The sequence below is a fragment of the Thunnus albacares genome, chromosome 3 (genome assembly GCF_914725855.1).
Source record: "Thunnus albacares chromosome 3, fThuAlb1.1, whole genome shotgun sequence".
NCBI classification, from domain to species: Eukaryota; Metazoa; Chordata; class Actinopteri; order Scombriformes; family Scombridae; genus Thunnus; species Thunnus albacares.
This window is the reverse complement of record NC_058108.1, coordinates 8,140,495-8,166,548: the sequence shown is the minus strand read 5'-3', so window position 1 is coordinate 8,166,548 and position 26,054 is coordinate 8,140,495. Positions and strand designations below refer to the sequence as shown.

General features: G+C 38.7%; 2 protein-coding genes across 2 annotated transcripts in view; both read right to left on the bottom strand.

Annotated features, from left to right (window-relative positions):
• Positions 1-1,314: 1,314 nt before the first annotated feature.
• LOC122979685 (Kv channel-interacting protein 2-like) lies at positions 1,315-14,019 on the bottom strand. Its single transcript, XM_044347350.1, has 9 exons — positions 13,309-14,019; positions 4,840-4,938; positions 4,500-4,624; positions 4,249-4,318; positions 3,549-3,619; positions 2,983-3,090; positions 2,746-2,850; positions 2,181-2,243; positions 1,315-2,061 (listed from the first exon to the last, which is right to left on the bottom strand). Exons 1-9 carry the CDS (start codon positions 13,379-13,381, stop codon positions 2,014-2,016), a joined length of 762 nt encoding a protein of 253 aa, XP_044203285.1. The 5' UTR covers positions 13,382-14,019; the 3' UTR covers positions 1,315-2,013.
• Positions 14,020-20,592: 6,573 nt separating this feature from the next.
• The window catches only part of armh3 (armadillo like helical domain containing 3), a 29,941-nt gene continuing 24,479 nt past the window's right edge, over positions 20,593-26,054 (bottom strand). The window contains exons 25-26 of the mRNA XM_044346150.1: positions 23,909-24,025; positions 20,593-22,193 (exon numbers count right to left, since the gene is read on the bottom strand). Of these exons, the coding sequence (XP_044202085.1) occupies positions 22,101-22,193; positions 23,909-24,025 (210 nt within the window). The 3' untranslated portion in view covers positions 20,593-22,100. The remainder of the gene's footprint in view (positions 22,194-23,908; positions 24,026-26,054) is intronic.

Genomic DNA, 26,054 nt, shown 5'->3' with positions numbered 1-26,054 from the left:
AATCTGCTAGCAGGTTGTCTCCCCATTTGGTAGCAAAAGGAATTAGCTTTTCTAGTAAAAAGACTACATGGGTACTTACTAACCAGCTGACTTATCAAGTGACTCAGGTCTTCCTTACCTAGATTTTTTCATATCTCATGTCAAACTTGTCCTTTTTCCGTCTGTTTTGAGTGATTTGTTTTAGAGAGGCTTCATAGTTAGCTAGTGTTGGGCAGAACAGGTCATTTAACATTCACAAAAACTGGATTTCTGAGAAAATATTACTGGCTCATACTGTACATCCCATAGATGTGATGCAATCGAGTTCACATTTTAATTTAGTCTGTCTGTGAAGCAGCTGGAAGATGTCCACACTAAACAACAGAAAACAAATATATTACACCTAATTTCATGCTAGATAAACCTATAACTCTCCTCATTCTGCTCTGTTCCTTATTACGTTTTTGGAGGTGAGTGTTTACTCTGCTAAAATATGCAGCTATGCTGTGAGGGAAGGAGCCAACTACTGACCTGCGTTGTTGTTCCTTTTATCTCTTTGGAGTCAATCTCTCCTTTCTGTCTTTTCATTAGTTCAGTGTTTGTGTCATACTTAAAGATGATATCTTTGTGTCATTGATGTTCTTGCCAAAGTCTTGTATTTCAAGCTGCTCAGATATTTTTCTCACTGACTTTAGCTCTTATGTTTTTCTCTGCCCTGCAGAAATCTCTTTCCAGCTCCTCGTTTTCCTTCATCAAATAGTTTTTCCTGCAGCTCTTTCTTTGCACCATCAACAATTTTTTGGTGGATCAATCAATTTCTGACTCATTTTTCTGTTTTTGCAATTCTTTAGTTCGTCACACTTTTTTTTTTTTACCTAATCCAGCAAAGAGTTAATTCACTGCAGTAGTAAATACTGAGCCTAGTATGATGTTTTCCCTTTTTACATACTGAGAAATTAGATTTATCTGAGGCCTTGCACACAGTCAAAGGCCTTTTGTTAGACATGTTATTTAATAAATAGAAAAGAACTACAAGGGACATCATAGGATATCACTTCCTTTTTTCACAGGGGAAAAAAAACAGAAAGAAGTTATCTCTTATCTTATCTTGTATCATCTTATCTTATCTCAACTATTATTTGCTTGATTGAAAATTTCAGTTTTGTGGCTTCATTAGCTGCTAAGATAACAATGAAACTCTACAGTGTGAGTGTCATCATAGATGTTATGCCCATGTTTTCCTTCTGTGTGGGCACTGAAATCGAACTGAGCCATCATTACATCCATTTGCATTTAAATAGTGCATTTTAATTTGAGGAGAAAATGATGATAAGCTTTTGCATAGCAACTGTGTGGTTTTATTCAGTCATCATCATTGTTTCCATGTCCATATAGAAAATATATTAACACTTTAATTAAACATTTCAATGGCCAGTCAAAACACACACATCATGCAGACACAATACACTATAATAAAATGTGAGGACACTGAGGACAGAGAAGATTTGATATGACGTTATTATAAGATTATTGCTTGATTTCAGACTTCATCCCTTTGTTAGAGGGTCCCTCGTTGTAGTGTGACTGTGAGTATAGAAAGCATGTGTCTCTACATTCAGTCTCTCTCTCTCTCATGTGTGTGATACATGCTATTGAGAAAATGTATTTTAAAAGTTAATAATTATTTGTGTGGGTGCAGAAGTCATGGGATGAAGTTGCAGTTGCTTATTGTGCATATCTGCTGTGTTTTTTAGGCATCTGTTCATTGATGCTTATTGTTATTGAGCTGCCTTTGCGCAGCCTTAAATACACTTGTTCAAATAGTGTATGAGATCATTCAATCATGATACAAGATCTTAAAACAACAGAATCCACCCTGACTGGACTCCAGTGGGAAAACTGATGACTCTGGTGGTTGTTGTATATGTCCTGCACCGTTTTAAGCCCAAAAATCACACCCACGCTGGCTGGGGGCAGAAGTACTGAAGTGGAGCTCCAGGTAGGTGGAAAGCTCATGTCTGCCTCCAACAAGCCTTAGATCACATTGTCAAACAAGTGCATGGACTGCATTATGTTCTCATCCTGGATGGAGAGAAGAAGGAGACAAAAGATTTTACTTAAAGATGAAATTTTAGTTTTCATTATAGTCCCATCATTTAAATATGTTTGAAATATTGCTGAGAGTATTCAATCCAAAAGACCTTTTGGCATGTCTCCAAAAACTCCTCGATGGTGACCACTCCGTCATTGTTCTTGTCCATTTTCTGGAAAAAATGAGACACACAGTCACAGATGTTTCATATGGTAACTTAAAGGATGCATCCAGGAGTATTAATCATTTTTTGCTTACCAAAACACACTGCAAGTGTCTTTGAGACCTAACAAATATGTTGAATGCATTTGCTTTCTCATAAAAAGTGTTTTGAAACCTTAAAAATTGTAAAACATTGTAAACATGGTTCACAACCATGACTACTAAACTACGGGAAAGTTTCATGTGTCGCTCATGTACATGTGCACAGGAGATCCAAACTAATCGCACTACTAGTGGTCAAAAACTCCACAGGTTACCTATAAGTTAAGACCAAACAACATGCAGTGATTAAGATCTGTTCTCTATCTACAGGACATGCATAGATGAACATCAGTCTTTTTCTGTCGCTGGTGCATGGGAACATTTGCTGGTTTGAATAAATGCTTTGACTCACTTTGAGTTTACTGTTGGGAGATGTGGAGTGTGTTGGTTTGATCATTTCTGTGTTTTACCTGGAAGAAGCTGTCAACATGATCCTTGGGAGCGTTATCCTTCATGCAAGGGTAAGTATACTTCCCCATCATGTCATAGATGGAGTGCATGATGTTTGTCATCTCCTGGACAGAGAGAAAGGAGGAAAAGAAATAAGAATAATACATAATACAGGACAGCTACAGCAGACCTTCTCCTAAACCACACAACTTCCATACAAACACAAAGTGAGAAAAGAGAAGTAACAATGCAAGTACCTCTCTGGTGATGCAGCCATCTTTGTTGAGATCATACAGGTTAAAGGCCCAGTTGAGTTTATCAGTGATGGAGCCTCGCAAGATGATGGACAGACTAATAACAAAGTCCTACATGAGGAAAAAAGAAAACTGAGGCATTAATGAGATAATGAGAGAGATTAAACACCTGAGGAGTGAGTCAAAAGGTGCAAGCAAGAGAAATAGGAAGGTAAAAGAGAGAAGATGCTCAGTGGGAAGATAAAGATTAATTTTCTTTAAATACAGTGAAATAAGGAAGTGAAATATTCTGTCTCATGAAAAGGCAAGATGCAAAACCACATGAATAATACATTGACTCAGTTATAATAAGGTTTGTGTTTCAAATGAATAAAAATTAGTAATTTCAACATAGAATGATGTATTTAAAAAAGTGATAATAAAAAAGTAGTAAACTCCATATAGTATATACAGCACTTTTCTGAACACAGTTACAACTTGCTGTACAATAAAGCAACAGAGTGAAATGATGGGAAAAAAAGAGGGGTTGTGGAGGACATCAGAGAAGAGTGAAGGGACGCGTGTCTTACCTCAAAGCTGACTGCTCCATTGTTGTGCGTGTCAAAGGCTTCAAACAGGAAATGTGCATACATATTTGAATCTGGAATAAAGAGAAAATAAAGGGATCATGCAAATATCATGTAAATGTATGATTTAACAATCACACATTAACAAGTTAACAGTTAACTCATTTGTGTATAACTACTGATAAAAAAGACATATGTCAGTCTGTAGAGGAAATAAAGGAGCAGCAAACCAGAATGTGATTTAGATACATCACACAGTTAACTACATAAGTACAGTTAAGTGTGTGTTTAAAGCTTGTGGTTGTATATTGCCCTCTGTTAACCTGTGAAAACATGAGAAAATCATGTTTGCAAAGGTGTAGACAAGATTTGTAGTGATATAAGAAACATTGAGAATGTTTAAATAAAATTTGTGCACAAATTATATCACCAGTGAGGTTACACAATGAAAACATAACAGCTTTTGTGAGCATTTGACTAAAGATTCAAATCAGAACACCATACAAAACTCAAAGTTCCCACGCTGTGTGTGACAATGAAGTTACACCGAACACATTTATTTTGGATTTTCTAATAAGACATTGCAGTGTAAAGAGTTTATTTTCAGTTTTACAATTTTATATTTTGGTATTGGAGAAATCCTTGTGGAATTTTGGTTAAATAAAGATAAAAACACAGGATGAAAAGAAAGAATCTGACTGACCTCCCTGAGGGAAGAACTGGGAGTAGATGCCTTTAAAAGTCTCTTCATTCACAGCACCAGTGGGACACTCCTGTGGAAATCAAAATATTATCATGTCAAAAAAATACACGGATATACATGCATATGCTCACATCCACACTCATTATCATATGATAAAATAAATCCATACACACAGATCTATGGTGGTCAAACTCTGTACAATTATACTGTTCATGGTTATTCAAGAGTACAAGAATCAAACATTCACTGACATTTTTGAATCCCCGGTAGAGGATCTGCAGCTCTTTCTTGCTGAAGTTGGTTTGTTCTACGAGACGGTCGAGCCCCTCCGGTCTGTAACGCACTGTTGAGTGTTCACCCTCATCAACCTCACTTGCTGCATGTGGGGAGAGAAACCAAATAGTGACTACTTGAGATACGACAGTGTACATGAAACACTGTGCTGAGAGGAAAAGCAGAAAGTGGAGTAAATAAAGGCTAGAAAAGAGCAAGATGATGTTTAACAGGATCTGTGTTTTATTATCATGCAGTTATTATAAATTTGTATAAATGAAATCTGAGTGATGGAGGAGAGTGCATCATGACACTTGCTTTGATTAATTGAAGGGTTGGAGCCGGAGCGACAGCAGGGCAGCAGTTTGAGGAACCGCTGCTTTATGGTCTTTTTATTGGGTTTGGATGGTGGATTACCTGGAAATAACCAATCACAGCACAGATTAGACGCAGATAGACTGGCCTACATAGTGGACACCATGTAAAAACTAGAGCCAAACTACACTCAAATACTTTGAATCACTTGTCCGTGCAACTTAGAGCAAGAAAATGAGTTTGCTGACCTGGTTTTGAACCAGTGAACCATCAGATCAACCATCAGTGTGTTAAATCACACATGACTGAAGCTAAAAAATAGGGTAAGTTTAAAAAATATGATGATTATAAATAAATTTCTGCGACATAGGACTTTCATGTGATTAATTTTCCTGTGTTGGAGAATAAAACATTATATTTGTTTTTCTTCGAATGAGTTAACACCTTCGACAAAAAAAATCCCTTCATTTTCCTTAGGTAACTTTATGGGTCTTAAAATCTTATTATTAAACACTGTCTGGAAGTATATATATTCTCTATCATCTCATTCTGACTCTTTATTGAAGCTACAATGTAAAATATAGTAAAATATTCAGACCCAAACACCATAGTTTAGATGTGTTGCACATCCTTCTATATATATATTTTCCTAAAATTCAGCCTGACATGTTTGGTATCTTTGGAAACTCTAATCTTCACTAGAATTTAAAATAAAGTTATCTGGGTTTGAATAATGTTTGGCTGTATAGCATGAGTTTGTGATGACTGACCCACCAACAAGTCAGTGAGATTTAAGGGGTAAAGAAAAGTGTTTTAAAGGTCTCTGTCCAAAGCCTCTAAAGCTCACTAATTAATACCTTATACCTTGTTTGTTTAATTTGTACAAAAACCAAACGTAAAAAGTTTGCCAGACTGCAGTTGCCATCAGGAAGTCCTGTAAAAGCATTCATAACATGGATTGAACAGGCGTTAATAAGTGAGCTTTAGAGATGCTGGTAGGTGGAATTTGTCAGTGTCAGGTTAGCTGTTTCCAGTCTTTATGCAATGCTAAGCTAAGCTAACTGTCTCCACATATGTACCATACAGGCATGAGAGTGACACTGACCTTATCTAATTCTCAGAAAGAAAGCCAATAAGCACTCCACAAAATAACAAACTATTCTTTTAAAGGTGCAGTGTGTAAGATTTAGTGGCTAATGGCGATGAGATTGCATATTGCCCCTCACCACCAGCCCCACTCCTTCTGAGTGTGTAGGAGAACCTACAGTGGCTGCAAAACTCACGAAAAACAGGAAAAATGCGAAAGGCCCACTCTAGAGCCAGTGTTTTTCTTTTTTTGTCCATTCTGGCCCACTGTAGAAACATGGCAGTGCAACATGGCAGATTATACACTAATTAAAACATACTCATGAATATTATATTCCATTTCTGCCAAGTCCATTAACCTAGATGCCACTAAATTCTACACACTGCACCTTTAAGATGTAAAAGTAGGCTGATAGTGACAAGGACAGGAAATACGAGAAAGATTCACACACACACACACACACAGTAGTCGGCTCTTTGTGTAACAATAAAGAGAACAGACACCCACCATCACGGTCGGCTGGCCTTTACAGAAACCACAACACAACTTTGTCACTTGACCTTTTAGAGAAACATTCAGGATTCTCTGCTACAACCAGTCGCCTTTCTCTGTCTGCACGTCCAACACACAACCAGCAACAAACAACACATCACTCAGTCAATTCAGCAAACACAGCATACACCTGATACCTAAATAAACAATAATATTCCACAGCAACACATGAGGAGTCTCAAACACTTTCACACTAAATTATTAATCTAAGAGAATATTTAAACCTGTAACGTTCAACCACTAAATATCACACATTATACATTAGATTTCATCATAGACACTCATACATACTCAGACACACAAAGTTTTTACTCTTTTTATCATACTGGCATCATATTGGTCAAATAAACAATACCTTATCATGCTACACTGAGCAGATTTGGATGATAACTTTCCTGATAACTCTTCTCTCTAACTTGTCAGTTCCTGTTGACAGGTCGCCAGTCAGCCAGCAGCAGATGTGTCTGCCCATCTTCAAAAGTCTCTGATATCTCCTTTTTCTCTGGTCCATGCTGAACGTGATTGAGGATTGTCTCTGGTTCTTCTGTAGAGCTCTAAGATGAGTTTTTTCATCTTGATGGTGCATCTGTAGCAGTCAAATGTTTTCCTTCAAAGAGGATTTCCACTCATTTTATTTTCTGATGCTGGGCTCCAGTACTTCTTCACTGCCTTTTTCACTACATTACAGCTGTTCCTGATCTGATGGACCTCACCATCTACATGAGCTTGACGTTGACCTCTCCTCTTTCCCATCACAGCTCAGCTGCCCCTCCTCCTCCAGCAGGAGCATCAGGGGGCTGCAGAAAAACCTCCTCATCTATTCTGCAGCTTTGCCTGCTCCTCAGTTCTCTTTGTGTTCTGTTTGTGCCCTTGCTTTCAATTACTGAAGACATCTTGTTTTGTAGTCTCTCTTATCCAAAGCCAGACACACAACAAGCAAAGAACAAAGAGATAGATGTGAGGTGCTGGACAACAGCACCTACACTGACAATAAACTCACACAACCAACCACAGAGCAAACACAAAAATATTAAAGGTAAAGTGATGCGGTGTAAATAATACAATTAATGATGGCTGAATTCCATTTAGCTGGTTCAGTTTCAGGGTCCTGGTATTGTGCATGTTGGTTCACTGTCACACTGTCATGACTTAATTGATAGAACAGAGCCATCGTTAATGTTATTAATAACATCTGTGTTTTTCCTACTATAATGAGTCACAATGTGCACTGTGAAAAAGGAACATTAGCTCAAAAAGTGTAATATTTTGTCCAACATGCAGACAGTCATGTGCCCTTCCTGCCAGCAGAGGCCAGTGTTGAACTAGATTAAACTAAATTGTAAAAGGCCTCCAACTCAGAGAAAAGACAATGAGCATCACTGCAGACAGGTGGAGAAACCTGTTGGATGTTTTTAAAGCAAAATCAATGACACACCTCCTCCTCTCCCACTGACACCTACAGAGACAACCTGTAAAATATAACACATCTATCTGTGTGTAAGACACATTTGTCTTCTGTGTTTGATTTTCTGACAACACATGAAATCAATGGGAACCTCACTGTAACGGTAATAGAGAGATGGGTGGAGAAGCCAGCACTAAAACATCTCATATGTTTCTCCAATCCCAAATATTGTAATAAAAATAAAAAGTAAATAAATAAATAACGGTGTCATGATGTTCAATGAGTTTTACATTCCCCAGAAACTATGAACACTTTGGTGAATTGTCCTCAGTTTTAGGATCAATCAATCAATCAATTAATCAATCAATCAAGGAGCAGCAACAGCAACAAGTTGAAACATACAGTGAAAATGAACGACGCCTGAGAAATATACAACAATAATCTCTGCAACACAGGGATTACTGTAAATGCTTTGCTCAAGGGAACCTAATAACTAACCGACAGTGTGCGTACAGCGTCTGTAAATGAACATAAATGATTAAAATAGTTTAGAGAATAAATCGATCGTTACTCTGCCTGCATCCCTCCAGATTTTATGTCCGTCTGTTCATTTATTCCTCATTTTATTTTCAACAGAAAGTGAAATTAACTCAACCTGCAGGAGTGATCGTACATGTGTGTGTCATTGTTACCTCGAGTGTGCTTATCATGAGGATATGTCAATCAAATTTTCACATGCAGCAGCTGCATGATCGTGGAAAAACAAACAAAGCTTTATAGAGCCACACACACACACACACACACACACACACACACACACACACAGAATGAGGATGACACATCTCAGCTTTTTGATGCAGGAGAATAAAACTCTATAATGATTTTTTTTATATAACTATTTTTCACACACAGAGAGAGATAAAATGAAAAAAGCCTCCCTGCTGATTTCTTTCTTTCTTCCTCCAAACCTGGCTGATATTTTTAAATGTGACAGAGTGCAGGACATTGATCACAGACAGTTTTGACATTACTGAGATGCTTTCTGAGGGCAGTAACAGCAGTCCAGCAATAACAGGATAGGAGGTTGTTCTTAGAGAGACAGCGCAGCCTCTAAAAGCCTGTGTCTTCTGGTGAAGGTGCTTTAAAAGTAGCATTTTAACAGTCCAGAGAAAAAAATGAACACTGAATATCTGCAGTGAATGGCTCTGGCTCAGCAGTTATTTCATTAAGTGCTGAGATTTCTAACTATCCAGCCTGTCCTCAGTTCTGGAGACCCTCTGGGTGACTTTGACCGTGTGAATCAATTTCACCATATGAAGCCCTCTGAGGCAGATCAATACACTCTGTTCCCTGCTGTTATTAACACATATAAAAGACTCTTTTGTCCGCCTTTTTATCCACTGGCACAAACAACTCAACCTGAAAGAGACTAAAAGAAATAAAGAAATTCACATGAGGTAACAGAAGGACAGCGAGGCACTAAAGAGGTTCTGAGGGTCAAGATGGAGGCCTCACACCTATATTTATATAACTTCATAAAGTTTTACTGTAGGACTTTGTTCTTCAACCCACTGTGAACACTGCAGATTTTGAAGAACATCATATGAATCAATTAATTTCAGTGCATTTTAATCAGTATATCAGGATATTTGTTTCCAACTCTCAGGCCCAGTTAACTTTCGAAAGACACCAAACGCCACGTGCACATCATGTCGGAGTTATTGTAATTTACGTTTTATAAATAGCGTTCACGTCAGCATCCAAGTCATCCAAGTTAAAGCCGAGAAACTCTGATTTTCTGGAAGCTCCAATATGTCCGACTTGGCAATTAATAATGCAGAAAAGCAAACAAATATGGACGCCTCACATCAGACGACGTTCGGTGTAATTAAACCTATATTTAATAGGGTAGATATGGTGTTATATCGGCAATGCACAGTATTTTAAAGCTCACACCACCAATTCTGTAATCATTCAACCGTCTTAAAACAACAAGCAACTAGTATGACTACTGTTTCAGAAACATCTCTTACTAAAAAAAAAAAACCAGGAGCTCATAACCATACAGACCACAACCTGAGTGTCCTCCTTGTCACTGGTGATGATGGACAACGAAAAAACTTTCATTCAAAAACGTTCCTAAAGTTCCTGATTATGAGCAGAAAAAATGACATTTTGACATGAAAGTTCAGGTGTAAATATTAACATTAATGCTTCAGTTTCAGGGTGCTGGTATTGTGTGTTCATACTGGGACACTTGAATAGAACAGAGCCATCGTTAACGTTATTAGTAACAAAATGTCTGCTGTGAAAATAATTTGTAAAAACTCTCAGAATTACACTTTACCTTCATTATCAGCCTAAATCAAAACACTCTTCTTCCCTCCGTGTGTGTGTGTCAGTGGCACCATTTTGTGTTTACTTTGGGAGGTCGTGGCTGTTTGAGGAGGGTCATGTAGTGCTAAATGAATGTTTGTAAGCTAATGTTGCCCGGGCAACAGCCTCTGTGCTTACCATAATCCCCAGAAGGACATGGATCAGATACAAACCATGGACTAACACACACACACAAACATATTTTAAAATTACACACTCATGCGTCCGAGCGTCAGTCTCGTAGATTCAGCTTTGATTATTTGTTACACAACATTGATCTTAATACAACATCCTTCATCAGTCCAGCGAATCAGATGATTTCTATTTGGCTCCTACAACATGAAAACTATTCCAGTCTGAGGGGTTTATGTTTTAAAATCAGCGTTTTAATGATGTTATATAAACGGCACATTTATGTTATCAACGTTGAGATTTTTATGGATTAGGAAAGAACGTACATCATGAAAAAAATATGTGTGTGTTGCCACCTTACTTGTGCAAACACACACACACACACAAGCACGGGAAAAAAAGCAGGTTCGTTCCCTCATAAATGCAGGTGCACTTGACATGTTTTTACAATGTATTCAAGTAAAGACTGCCACAACACTGAAGACGATATCAGTTTAAAAATAGATAAGAGATTCACGGCTGAATGACAAATGAGTTCCAAAATGTGTGTCATAAAAAAGATAAACTCGATGTTTTATGACATCATAGTTAACATGCAGCGTGCAGCGCAGCAGCAGTCAGTCAGGCTCATTGTAACATGTGAAGTGTATTGTAGAAAGTGATGACTTGACAAAGATCTAGCATCTATAATGTATGAACGTAGAGGTAAACATCATGAGGTTTTCAGCAGCTGCTACACATAAAGACCATTCTGTGTTTTTACATACAGCTGATACATTTTTAAATCTATTTTCACCAGAGACTTTTTCACTGTTGTCGTTTGTTCCCTCATCGGTATTTATTAACGTCACTGTTTGGTGTTTATTTCTCAGATACAGTGGAAAGGCAGCGGTTACACACTTTTGTGCCTCAGGCCACTGATCACCACAACGCTGGTGCTTCACTCTTTAATAAAAAAGGCTTGTTTGTGTCTCCTCTCTGTTCATGCACCTGCTCACTGTTTGGTTAACCTGCTGCTAAATGGATATCACACTGGCTATTGTACCAGCAACAACTATCAGCCATTAAATAAATGTTATCTTTATCCCACCAATCTGTCTATACTTCCACTTCAAATTCAGTATTTGTCCTTCAAACCAACTTGAAACAGCACTGTGCATCTCTTTGTGTGATATGAAAGAGTTATTTTCATACATGTATTCAGTTATTTTTAAAGGAAAAGTCTATTTCGGGTGTGTGTGTGCGTGTGTGTGTGTGTACTGATCTCTACAGAGGCTTGTCTTTGCGAGCTCTCATGAGGAAAATGAAACACTGTAAAGTCTGACAAAGAGAAGAGTCTCACTGATCTAATTAGACTATAAACACACACACACACTGACAGGTATAATTTTAGATGACAACAGATGACAGAGACTCTTTTTTTTTCTTACATTTTGCTGTTCTGTTTTCTCTCCTTCAGGCTTCATCTGTGTGTTTATCTGAACTGTTTATAACAGCGGAGAATACTACTGATCCCTTCTTTATGACTTTGTAAACTACATTTAGGTTTGAATTCTATTTATGTATTTATTTATTTATTTGGAGTGAGAAAATTCATCAATTCTTTATCACCGCGTATTTCAACAATCACATTCTCAGAGGTAATCCGGGGACCATCAGGAAAACAAACATGTCAACACAACATGACCAATATTGATAGTATGATATGTTATTCAGGTCAGGTAACCAACTCATTCTCATTGTTGACTGATGTGTTGATACACTTTACATATAATCAATCAATAGTTTTGTCCATGAAATGACAGAAAATAATGAAAAATGTACATCAGGAGTTGCCAGAGCCTGAGCTGATGTCTTCTGATTGCCTGTTTTGTTAGCCAGTAGTTCACAATTTAATTTACAGAAACATAAAACTGAGAAAATAAGCAAATGTTCACATTTTAGAAGCGGCAAACATAAAATGTTTGGGTTATTTGGCTTTTCTATCCATAGACTAATTTATAAATCAACTAATTATTTCAACATTAATATTATTACAAGAGACAGATGTGCTTTCAAACTAAATTTACATCTGTTAGACTACAGAACAGCACTGCTGCTGTTACTCAATCATCTCCTGCTTCACTTACAACTGATTTTAATATGTTCCAAACATTCAGCCCTGATTAAAGCCATGTGGAGGAGTTGACTTTATCTCCAACAAACTACCTGGTTAACTCATATTGAAAACTATGTGTGTACTGCAATGTCCTTTACTTTGAACCATTCACACATTTCACAAAGCTTTCTATATGTTGGAAACTTCCAAACCCAAAAACATTCAGCACATGACCTGATGACGCAGACTGATGACCTGCAGTATATATCTGTAAAATCAGACCCCAGTTCACTAAGTGAATATACAGTAAATAAGGCTGTAAAGTTTGGAGCTGCTGTAAGACTGTTTAGTGAGCACATTCTCTCTCTCTCTCACACACACACACACACACACACATGCACACACACGCGCACACACACACACGCACGCGCACACACACACCGACTGGCTGAATGTTTAATGTGATATTACGTTTTTGTTTAATCTCTTCTTAGACTTCCTGCTCTATACTATTTAATATAATATCACTGTTGCAGTACCTGGTGACAGAGGAAACAGGGTTAAAACCCCGCTGATGTTTTTCTGACTGGGCAAAGTCTAATTATCAAAGACCAAAAATGAAATTGTACTTATTTAAAGGCTTAAGTCTATTCAGGAGACACACTCGATGAACCAAAGAAAACTTTCATCTACGATTTTTGACGCACGATTGTGACTGGAAATAAAAACCAGGCCAGCAACCAATCAATAATCTACACTTCAATTTTCCTTATTTTTGAAAAAAGATGAGAACATTTGACATGCTGAAAAGGTTCCACTTACCTGTAAGCGGATCGTAAGATCTGTCCAGCTCTCTGGAGTCAGACAAACTCTGGTCTTGACTCCTGGATTTCATGTTTTTAGTGCTTACCGGACCTCCGCGCCGAACCTGCAGGATCTGTGTGTGCGTCGGAGCCACAGATCATCTACGACTTCTGCGCTTTCATGTCACTTCTTGGCAAAAAAACCAAATCAGCCTGTGAGGGCTTCAAACTGGAAAGAATATAACAGCAAGGAGGAGAAAGTCCGTGCAGAGCGCGTCTCTGTGCGTCCTTGCTCGCATCTATCCACTCTGACTGAGATCTCTCCTCCTCCCGCTCAGCATCAGCGCACACTCACATACACAGTCCGCGCTTTACTGTCACTTTGAGAGGCTTCTGGGGATTTAAGATTCAAATGCAATTTACAGGTTTAATCTGATCACTTTACTTATTGTCCAAACATCCGAAAAATGGCAAATAATCTGCCTGTCAGCTGGAACATCTGCATCTATCCAAGCTGAGAGAGACAGAGAGAGAGGGGAGACTCAAACCATCACAGCTGAGGAGTGAGGAAGAGGAGTGATGAAGGAAGGGAGACAGACAGAGGGATGTGCTGATCTATGCGTCACTGATGGATGGTCTCACCTTGGCTCAGGACTTGAGCAGCATTGGCTCAGTAGACAAGTAGTAATACCTGCAGATCAATACTCTGTCAGCTCCACGTCCTTGAGCAGGTTGAGTAGACTTACAGATGACTCACTCACATTTAGAAATGCAAGCAGCAAGGTCGTGATCAGAAAGAAAAAAAAATCATTTGAATATTATATCCGTAAATACACATTATAAGCTGGATAGAGACAGAGGAGACCACAGAGTGATTCGTGGGATAAATTCAAGATTTCAGCAGCTTTGGTTCCCATCAGAAGCTTCTATTTTAAACACAGTAATGAGCTTTTCTGGGATGTCATCAGGGTTTTAATTAAGAGTGTAACTGAGAAGCTTGTTTGTGTCTGAGCTGAGTACATTTTAAAATCAGTAATTTCACTTAAACTTTTTGTTATGTATGTCAAGTTCTTAAAGACAGACATGAATTACATGGTTGCCAACAATTAGAATACACTGTTGGAGTACTACCAGGATGATAATCCATTAAAGTTTTACTCATAATGTCTGAGGATGTGAAGAAAAGGTCATCGTTAAACCAGAGAGGATTTGTTGGGTGTATTTACTAGGGATGTGCAGAGGGACCCAGTATTTGTATCTGTATTTGTTGAGGCAGCAAAATTATTTGTATTTGTATTCGAATAAAAGTGGAAAGAGGTCTAAAAATACTGTTGTTGTTTTTTTATTATGCTTTTAATTTTAGAAAATTAAAGTGTCAGTTTCTCCAGGAGTGATGTCCAAATTAGGAAATGTGCGTCATGTAGTAGGTGGATGTGACTCCCCTCATTGAGACCTGCTGATAGACATAACAGCGGAGCAGAGGAGAGAGACTGAGATAGAGATGTAACTGACCTGCATGCTGGTATTTGACTTTTCTTTTTTTTCTTCCCGAAAACAAATAATTTTTAAAATATTTGCAAGAAACAAATATTCATAAGAAACCCACTATTTGTGCTTTGCCGAATAACGTATTTGTATTCGGGCACACCTCTAGTATTTACACATTATCTCGCAGCCTGGATGCTACATTGGCGCCAAAGAGCTGGATCAAGATTTCCTTCTTCCTAAAATTCAAGATTTAGTTTGCAAAAAAAATGGGGTTTTTTGCATAACGTCAAAGTCAGAAGAAGATGAAATAACTTGAATACTGGAAGAAATCCAGCTATCTAGTATTCTGCATGCTAGCAGCAAACCAAAGTGTTGGATAAGAAGTTAAGGAAACACCAAAGTGATTACACTTCATCCTGAGGGGAACATAAATGCACGAACCAAATTTCATCACAATCCATCCAACACTTGTCCAGCTATTTCACTCAAAACCACACACGTCAACCTCATGGTGGCACTAGAGGAAAGTTATGGGATCACCAAAGTCATTAGGATCCACCCTCTGGGGGACATGAATGTCTGTTCCAAATGTTTGTGCCAATCCTTCATGTAGGCTACATATAGAGATATTTCACAGAAAAACTAAAAGTCACCAGAATGTGTCCTCTTGGGAACTTGAATATCTGAACCAAACGTCATGATAATCCATCAAATAGTTGTTGAGATATTTCAGTCAAAGTGGTAGACAGTAGCTCATTTACTGTAGAGATTCAAAACTCACTGGATGCTACATTTCCCATAATGCAACTTGATAGTGTCTTTCATTACATCCCACTTGCCTGGTGAACACCCAAAGCCAATGAAAACATCATAAAGCTGCTTTTACAGGCTGGTTGTATAAAATTGACTAAATATAGGGGGTATGTAAAATCAGTGTAGTGGCCCTTTAATGCCAGTTCAAAACCCAATACAAACCTTTTTTGCTCTTTCAAGGAACAAATTACATTTGAGTAAAAGCAGAAGATCCCTTCAAAAATCTTTACCACATAAATGTTTTCATGTGCTTACCTCTACAGTAAACCCTCAAACTGTCACATAGAAAAAAATGTAATTGGAGAAAAGAGAACTCTTTTTGCCAAGAAAAGCTAAATAAGGCTTGTTGGGTATAAACAGCGCAGTGGAGCTTCTTTAAAGACGGGTGAGGGATTATTGTGTCCTCTGTCAGAAGACTGATGAGGAGGAGAGAAAATATATCAGCTGCTGGAGAAAGGAAAGGCAAGGGAGGACTCAAAAAAATAAAAAATAAAAAATCAAAGACAGGGATAGTGGTGAAAATCTGTGACAGAGAGAAAGAAGACAGAGGGGATACAGTGGAGAGGTATTTGAATATATTATGTGCCCTGGGACAGTTAAATCTCACAGTATTGATGGTGTTTATCTCCCACAGGGGTTTACAGAGAAGTTGAGCGTGGCTGCAGGCTAGAAAGTAGAGCTGACAGATAACCAATAACGAGCTCTGATTGATGCCTGAAGTTATGCATGGTGTGGAGCGATGATACAGGTGACAAACACACACACACACACACACACACACACACACACACACACACACACACACACACACACACACACAGATAGATGGATACAGTAGAAGTAGCCTACACACAAACAGGTGAGTAGACAGTCCTGGCTGCTCGGTGCTTAAACGGATGATAAAAGAAATAAAAAATAGTTCCACGTGTCCTCAGGAGGTGTGTTTCTGCTTATCCTTGGAAAGAGGCACTTTGAGTTGATTTCAGTTTTTTCATATTTTCTGCAGACACAGATACAGCCGAGGACGCACAGATAAAGACACACAAAATGAAGGGGTGAAAGGAGGGAGGGGAGGAGGGAGGGGGGGGTTCAGCCGAGACAAAGTAGGCAATCTCCCCTCAAATGAATATTTGATGAGAAGGCTGATATGCTGAAACGTTATAAATACACAGCAGCGTTAATGGGTTGTCACAGTAAAAACACCCAGGCCTGGCTCAGTCTGAACGTCTAAGCTGTCATCAGCACACGCACACACACACACACACACACACACACACACACATGAACACGGCACAGATCATATCAGGGAGTTAATATACTGCCCAATGTACAATAAAGCCAACAAAATTAGAGGATTTGGACTAGATTCATGTCAGAGATTCACCGTATTAAAAAGACATCACACAAAGTGATCTCCAAAAATCATAAACAGTATTATTCCCAGACAGTTCATACAAAAGGATATTAGTGTTTTATGTAACAGAGTCGTTGAACTAACATGATGCCTGGATGTCCTTTTGAGGCTTATCAGTGTAATCGTCTTCAGCAGTCGGCCTCATGGTTTTAATTGTTTGAGAGAGAAATAGAGAAAAGGGGTTGTTATCATTAATGTTTATGGTCCAACTGCTGCTGCATTAAGGGAGCCGACAAGTAGATTCGCGTGTCGTAACCCATCAGCTACAAATGAATGAACGAGTACTTTTTAAAATTGTATTAAAGTCATGACTGCCGTCATGAGAAGAGGCTTTTTTGAGAATGGTTATTTTGTTGGTGCATTCTAGTGAGACTTGAGGAAGTGATCACACTTGACCTTGAAAATGAAAATGGTCATCTATTTCACATGATAGTTTTTACCTTTTTCAAGTATCTTTATAATTAATGCCGAAAATACTCGCTAGAAGACTAAATATGTATTACTCCGCACCTGAAAATAGTCCCTAACAAACGCACAGTTTGTTCTTGTTTAAGGAGCGTTCACTAATAACTACAGTGCCCAGCTGTTTTAGAAAATTAGTGAGACTTTCTTGAAATGATACAAATGAAAATTTGTATTCATGACCCATTTTTTAAAAGATTTATGTTTTCAGTAGGCAGAGAAATTGAAAAAGTATCAAGGCGCAGAATAAGACATTTTTTGTTTTGATCTTTTCATGGGATTTGAAAATTATAAAATTATAAAAAACCTGTCTTTAAATACTACTCAGAATAATTAATAATAATTTGTTAGTATGGTATAATTTCAGCATAAAAAATGATGAGCTTTTAGTTTTTTAAATCTGTTTTTCTCTCTACACTTTCAGAATTGTAAATGCTGTTCTGTTATTCATAATCATTATTTTCTAAAACTACCATCATTTTCCCTTTTGTCCTCAAAAAGAGATTATCTACTCAGTAGATAATCCCAACTCAGAAAAACAAACACAAACAAAACTAGAAGAGAGCACTCAGTAGAGCGCAGACCTCCGCCAGGTGTGTACAGTCAAGATGGCAGCGAAGATAAATAAAACAAGGATTTATTCATTTCATATCTTGCCTAACTTTAGTAGATCATATTGGGTATGGAATAAACCTGCAGATGTTTAAGATGAGACCAAACTTTTCTATGATGTCAGTTTTTGAGCCACGTCAAAGGCCAAAATGTGGCCTGCAACAAACTAGGTAAGCCTTGCTTCTAGCATAGCTGATTGCCAGAACTGCTTTTTGCTATGTTGTAACACACATCATAAAATAGCGAGGACTGCTGAAAAGATGAAAGTCAAAGCTTTATGATAGGCTCATAAGGAATCATGTCAACATTTATTTGAATTCGCAATGCAACCTGCTCTCAAGGTACTGAAATTTGGCACTGATTGATCTAATGTGGCAACAAGGCATGATTGGTTGTTCCTCGTGGAAACAAGATTCCAAACTGAAGCAGCTGTTGATCACTCGCAGCCCCAACCGGCCGGGTAAGAGGAGCGAGGAGTCAGCAGTCAATGGCGGTATAAAATAGTTAAAAAACTGTGAATCACCGCAACCACGAGAAGTCCTTGAGCATACAGTCATAAATGTGCACAAAAAATATTAAGCTGATGGGTCCAGTAGAATGTAAGATTAGCTGTTGACAGACACACACACACACACACACACACAACCAAATGCATGATCCCCTCCAGGTTTAGAGTTTCTAGATCAAATCTCTGCATACATACATATGACCAATTAAGCTTTAAAGGTTTTGGAGAAAGTTATTTCCAGGGGTGGATTTAGTGATTTGGGGGCACCAGGTAAACACCATCTTGCTTTACTTTTCACCCTTTCTCTAACTGGGAATGTTGGTATTGGCAGTGGTAGAGGAAGTACTCGATACTTTTTTTTTGAAAGTAACACTATTCACTGTTAATAGTAAAACTATTAATACCGCGCAGTAAAAGCGCATAGTTTAATGAATAATAATGCATCATATTTTAATTGTTAAATTTTGTGAGTAAAATCTGAATCTGCAACGTAACCAGTAACATTTATCTGTCAGGTAAATGTAGTAGTACAATGTTTTCCTCTGAAGTAGAAGTACACAGTAAGTTAGTTTACAGTTGCATATTCTTTAAGTGGTTTGGGGACCTTTTGTAAGTTATTTCGAGGTACAATGAGTTAGAATAGTAACATAATTCAATATTTATCATATAAATAATATATGTCATAATAAATCTATCCCTGATACCTGATGGTAAAGTCCACCCCTGGTTGTTAATTCAGATTAGATTTTAAAGCAAAGTTCTGTATGTTGACTCTTTAAAGAGAGATTAATGATGACATCTGTTAGTAGAAAAATGAAAACAAATCAAAAATAGTGAGTGAATAGTTGATTTGATGTGAAACCAGATTCCTTCTCCGTCCAGCTGTATCGGCCGCAGTTTCTGTTTGTTTCCGTCATCAAAATCTTCTGAATCCTCCTTTCTGACCTCTGCTTGCTTTTTTCCCTCCATTCCACGGATCAGGTTACGTTGAGCAACTTCAAACAAACAAGGGAGATATTTCCACTTGTGATAGTCGGTGTTGTTAGTGTGCACATAATGTCGCAGACATCATTAGGAAGTAGCTGGAGGACAAAGTTTATCAGAGATATTGATTAATTAGTTTCACAAAAGCAGGAGGCAAGGAGGTAGATGGAGGAAGAGGACTGAAGAAGGACGAGGAGGAGTGGAACAGGTTAGCTTCTGTTTTCTCAGACTGATATCATTGGTATCGATGTGACCTCACATTGATAGTTTCCAGATCTCAGATAAATATTGAAATGATCAATTCCAATATTTAGTCGAGGTGCATTTGCAGTAATACAGAATACCGAACCCCGCTGCAGCCACTGCTCAGAATACATATTGAATGTGTAAACATCACACAAGAGTGTGTCTCATTTCACACACACAGGTCATTACATCAGAACTGCTACTTGAGCAACTGTGTTATGTCTGTGTCCACTGTTTACTTTGCAATTATGTACAGATACATTTCAAATTGATCAGTTTATACAATCGGATGTTATTACCTATTAATTTCAGCATCTTCAAATGATCAAACATCTTTTCCTCAGCAGTTTAACCTTCAATCCTCCAGCCTCTACTTCTCTAGACTTATATATGGAAGTCTGTTAGTTTTTTAAATGTGTATAAAGAGGATGTTGTTACCACTAAATCCCTCTGTTTTTATTAGCTGTTTGCATTCAGAGGCTTAAAGGATGGCAACATTGGTTGGTGTTACTTCAAATAGTAAACTAAAAAAAACTGCGGTTTTATCCAATGTCTAGTCCAGTATCAGGGTGCAGTATTATGATGTCAAATCAAACATCAAACAGGTATTTCTTTTTTTCCTGATGTTGAATAATTGTGAACTCAGGTTTGCTTTTTAAGTTGTTGATGTCACTGTGGTTGAAATGTTGGTAGTACAATAAAATCATCGGAGCTCAGTATGCGGACTCATCCTCTCTGCAAACGTTTTGAACACCCAAAACACTCAAATCAAGGAGTCCAAACCGCTTCACTTTTTACTCACCGAGTCATAACTCACAGTTCATACATGCTTGACAGGGAACAAGAGAAGAAACAATGCGAGACAAAAACATTTGTTATCAAAGACACTATCCATCCAATGGAAAGTCATCTTTCACTTTTCAGTCTGTGGCGATAAGTAATCAAGTCTCCCGCTGACACCTAATGTATCAGACTCGGAGGACAATGTTTGTGGGAGGTTAAAAAACTCAAAACTATCAGATGTGAGCTTGCCATTATAATATAGATGTAACAGTGGAATAAATTATGTAAGACTATTTTTTATTAATGTTTCCTGACTAGTCAAGAGGAAGCACTAGTTGAGTAGTAGGACAGAAATAAAGAAACATACCTGCAGGGGTTAGAGATGAAAAAAAAAAGAATCAGCTCTGCTTCCCGTCAAAAAAATCATTTTATAAGTTGAGAAGTGAGAAAAAGCAATAAGAAGTCCAAAAAGCTGGATGTATGGATTTTTTTTTTTTCATATAACTGACTTTACATGTGCTAGAGACACACCAGCATTAATCACTTTTAGGAATCATAAAGTTATGTTTAGTCATTATCTGAACATCTGTCCTCTATAAACTAACCGCTCACTTCAACACATTCAGATTAGTTTGATAAACTAATGGAGGAAATGACTTGTGTGACGTACAGTAGTGAAGATTAGTCATGGCTTTGTTCAAAAAACAAAAATGTTTTAATCACTTCAGAGCATCTTCAACGTCATTTACTGGTCAAAATGTTCTATCCTTTAGCAAACATGGAAATACAAAATACTTGTAGAGAATGAACATTCACACAACAAGCATTCGGACACAAAGAAAAGAAAGAAAAGAGTTCTGAATCGACTAGTTAGTTAATGCTCTTATCCGGTAAGATTCACCAAACTCAAAAAAGGCTCAGGGTCACCTTTACCAGTGTCGTTAGGAAGAACATAATGTTACACTCAAAGCCCAAACCATCTGAAATTCATTACCGAAGAGATAAATCATATACTGTGATCAGTTTGACAGCAGAAGCTACTTACAACATCACCAGTGGGAGAGAAGGTGGAGATGAACATTATGGGTTAAAAATACTTGTTTTTAAACATCTTAAATCCAAACTTTCATGTGTCAGTTAACAGTCCAGCCAATACTGCAGATTGCACACGAGGAACCAGTGCAATATGGGCACTTCCTTAAATCACACACACACGAATGAATGACCACAAAAGGGAGTCTGGAGAGTTTTAAGGTGCATCCAGCCTGTGAGTGTTTTTGTCTCTGTGGGAGAAGTTTCCATCGTCCGAGTTCACAGAAGACAGAGGAGGAGGAGGAGGAGGAGGAGTCGAGACGAATCAACGATTGTACTGGTTTGGTGTTTGTGTTGTATGTGTGAAACTATGAGTCATACGAGTCCACATGCACAAAATATGTACTGTGTATGTCCAACAGGAGGGAGGAGAAGGCCGGGTGGGTGTGTGTGTGTGTGTGTGTGTGTCTCAGGAGATGGTGGAGAACTCTTTGAGCAGGACGTCCTGACTCAGTGTGTTCAGAGAGACATTCTTCCTCACATTCAGACTGATGGAGCGTACCTGTTGACAGACAGAGACATTTACAACCACAAAGACAGTTTATTCAAACACACACACACACACACACACACTGAAGGTTAAACCCATTCCAGTCGCTACACCCTCGTACCATCAGCTTTTGGTACTCTGTTTGTGTATTCATTGTGAATCCCAGGTTCAGTCTGTCTGGGGACTCATCCATCTCCATCATTTCCTCTCAGCTCTCTATTGTCTACTATTTAAAAAGGCATCAATGGCCAAAAATCCTCCGACAGAGAGTCTGTGCTGGTGTTGATTTATCACACTTCACTACCTTTAACTTGCTATTTTGTCGGATTTTATTTTGATCCTAAACTTTTTGTGCGCTCGTTTTTTTTAAAACAAGGCATCATGAAATGTGTTTCACACAGCAGGGGGGAGCCGTGGCGAGCTGATCTGCTGTGGTCCTGTTCGCTGGCAGGGCTGACCGCAGCCGACCCGTGACGACTGTGTTACTCAGCTCCTGTCTGCGCTGGAGACCAGAGAGAAAGCTGTTTTTAAAATGTCTCTCTTGTGTTCAGCTCTCAGTACTTTTGTAGCTTCTGACTGAATCTCTGCGGTTTGAAGTTTAGTTTCTCTCCTGCGTCCCCGTTTGTACTTTCTGCTTTATTTTACTGTTTCCTGATTCAGCTGTACACAAGCCGTGTTAAGTTACCGCTGATGAAACCCCAACATTTCTTGCTTCATATGAAAAGTTTTTAAATGACAAAATAACGGCAGACTTTTATTGTAAAGAAATGATAGCAAAAGAAATGTGTTTATAACAGAGTTAGCAGAGCTTCATTAGCAGCTCTATTCTTCAATTAAAAACAGGTCAACACAAGATCTGGAGATATGTGGAGCTCTTTGTCCAGTGGATCAGTTAGAAATAATCCAGGGAGGATAGTTTAAGCAGAAACAGCCACAGTGATGATGAGGTTTGATGAAGAGCTGCAGACAACCAGCTTCTTTCACCTTGCCGTGCTGTGGAAAAACACTCATGGTGCGCGAGCTCGACTGGAGTACTACCAGCATGGCTCAGTGTGACTACTCCAAAAACAATGGAGAAACCACCAGTAGTGAAGTTAAAGGTACCCTGTAGAGTTTCTGACCTTTAGTAGCACTATGGAGCGATGTGTTTATGAGTGGGTCCCCATTATGTTTGAATTGCATATGCAGACAAGGACACACATTTGATTATTTATACTTCATTGTTTTTGGGTTGTTTTTGTTTGTTTGTTTTAAAATTCTGGAATTTTCAAGTGTTTGATTATTGGAAGAGAAATGTGAAATCAATAATTCAAAAGTCTACATGAAAACAGGATTTTGAAAATATCACTTGCAGTGAAAACATTGTAATTTTACAGGCTTTTTCTGTTGTTGTTGTTTTTCTTTCAGCCGATTTCTGTTCTTTCTATTATCCGAAGCATTTTCTCACCAGCAAGAGGACCTTTAATTTAATGTTTAATACGAACCACAGTGGTCAGTGTCGTGTTGCAACCACTCGCAGGTGTGTAGTTGCTTCTTTTAAAAAAGTAGAGTACTTCTCATTTATACCCTCCCTCTTAATACAGAGTGTCCTCCACAGCTGTGAGTTTGGCTTCATGCAGAGTACGGGTGAGATCAGTTTGGAAGAGGGTCTGAGCTTTGACAGACCACAGACCACACACCCTTAACACCCACAATGCACTGCCCTCCCACCCCCCCTCTTCTCTTACCAGCTCCTTGAAGAAAGCTGCCTCTTTTGGCTGCTCTGAGTATCTCTCAAACTGGTCCAAACCATCCTGCAGTTTGAGGGTCAGTGTGTCGTAGTTGGACCGCACCACCTCCAACACCTGTCGGGGCAAAAGGTGAGGGAAACAGAAACTGAACGGGTGTGTTGCATAAAACACAGAGTGGTAATGCATCATGCAGCAAACGCTTGAGTCGAACAGTCACTGAACTGTCAAATATTAATTAGTGTTTAATACTTTATTACAACATTTTATTCATGAGGGATCATGTGAAACAGTATAATCTGGTTCCCCTCAGAGTTATTTCCAGTCACTAACTGCTTACTTACTTATCTGAGATGTGATTGGTCATTTGGATAAAAGGGCAGAAAGGCATTTTATTTGCTTTCTTTCCCTTTTTTTGTTTTTTTTAACCATAATCCTTTTTTGGCGGAATATACGGACTTCTTAAGAGTCTGTGTGTGTGCATGTGTGCGTGTGTGTGTGTGTGCACATGTACCAGTGACATTCAGTGTGACTTGAAGACCTTCACAATGGACATTTTTCTATATAGGGGTTATTTTTGAAAGGACTCACTTCATCATTTTAAGGTCAGGGCACAACTGTAGTGTGTGTGATGTATAATACAGTGGGTGTGTGTGTGTGTGTGTGTGTGTTCTGGTAATAAATGCATTGACACACTTGCCTAAAGTAAAGTCCAGCTGAGATAAGAAGGAGGGCTGGAATCAGAGGTAATTATGCAGAGATTCTCCACACCTCCGCCCCTGCCATTCCCCCTTTCAGCCGTGAAATAGTCCCTAACCAGACCCTTTTCATTAATGCTCCCGCAACACTTTCCACACAGCATGAAACATTCACATCGGGATGCATGAGCCGCACTTCGTCATGCCTACCGGAGAAGCTCAATGACCATACAGACTCCTCTCATAAAACTCAGGCTTTTATCCATCCTATATCTTTGTTAGCTTAAACTACCATTAACTGTATGCACACATAACACGTACGTATTCTCCTTACGCACTGGCGGTACATCTCCTGTACAGCTGAATCATCATTTTTAAAATTCATTAACAGAGTCAGGAACAGGAAAAACATTATTCTTCCTTTTATTTTCTTCTAATAAATCTACAGCTCTGCTCAGGGGGGAAGAAATGCTGTTGTTTTTATTTCTACCTCTGACGGTAGTCTGATAAAAAATTCATTCCCCATCTCTCCCTCTCTCTCTCCCTCTCTCCCTCTCTCTCTTTCTGCTTCCTTCTCCCTCACAGTTATCCATCACCCTCCCCTTTCTGTGGAAATGTGGAGGTAGGTTTGAACGGTAACCTCGGCTAATGTGTGTTGACGTTTTTTCCTTGCGGGGCAGGGAAATGGAAAAGGACAGAGGAGATGAAAGGAGGAGGGGCCGCGGCAAACAGGTTTGAAGCAAAAACAGAAAATTGAGGAAAAGTAAACGTAGAATTAAGGAAAAGTCAAGTGAAGACAAGAGAACCGTTATGTGCTGCTTTAGCAAAGACGGGGTTGATGAGTGTTTGGTGCAGTGTTTCGCACGCGCTTGACTCCGTTCGGAAACTTTCCGCATCACTAAGCAGATATGATTGTGTGCTTGCGGTTGTCATTGTGTTTATCTTGAAGTGCGGATACAAAATCAGCTTTGTGTACTGAAGTGTGTTTGACTGTAATATTGTGTTGTGTGTGTGTGTGTGTGTGTGTGTGAGAGACAGACGGGGCGGCACGTACAGCAGCTCATTGTAATGCCGTGTTGTTTCTGGAGGCCATCCATCTTCTCGTGTCACTGTAGGGAATGAAGACGCTCCGGGCGGATCGAGAGCAGGTAGTTGGTGTTTGTGTGAGTCAAAAGACAGAGCGGCGGACATGTAAGGTTTCACACTTCATTAAAAACTAGAAATACCACCTCGGAGTTGTACGCCTCAGCCAACCAGTCGAGTTGCAGTTTACATCCATGTCTGTATTTTTACAGAAGAGGATTGATGGAGAGCTTTGTCACATGGTTTAACAATAATCACCTGAAGCTCAATATCAGCAAAACCAATGAGCTTGTGGTGGACTACAAGAGGAACAGGAGGCCTCCTGTCCTGATTATCACCAAGGGAGAGGAGGTGACGATGGTGGA

Excerpts from the sequence above, each read along its gene's own strand:
- LOC122979685 (XM_044347350.1), bottom strand. The coding sequence starts at position 13,381 with ATGAAATCCAGGAGTCAAGACCAGAGTTTGTCTGACTCCAGAGAGCTG. Across the intron at positions 2,244-2,745 it reads ATGTTGACAGCTTCTTCCAG|AAAATGGACAAGAACAATGA; the intron begins GTAAAACACAGA and ends CATTTTTTCCAG. Across the intron at positions 2,062-2,180 it reads TTTTGGAGACATGCCAAAAG|GATGAGAACATAATGCAGTC; the intron begins GTCTTTTGGATT and ends CTCTCCATCCAG.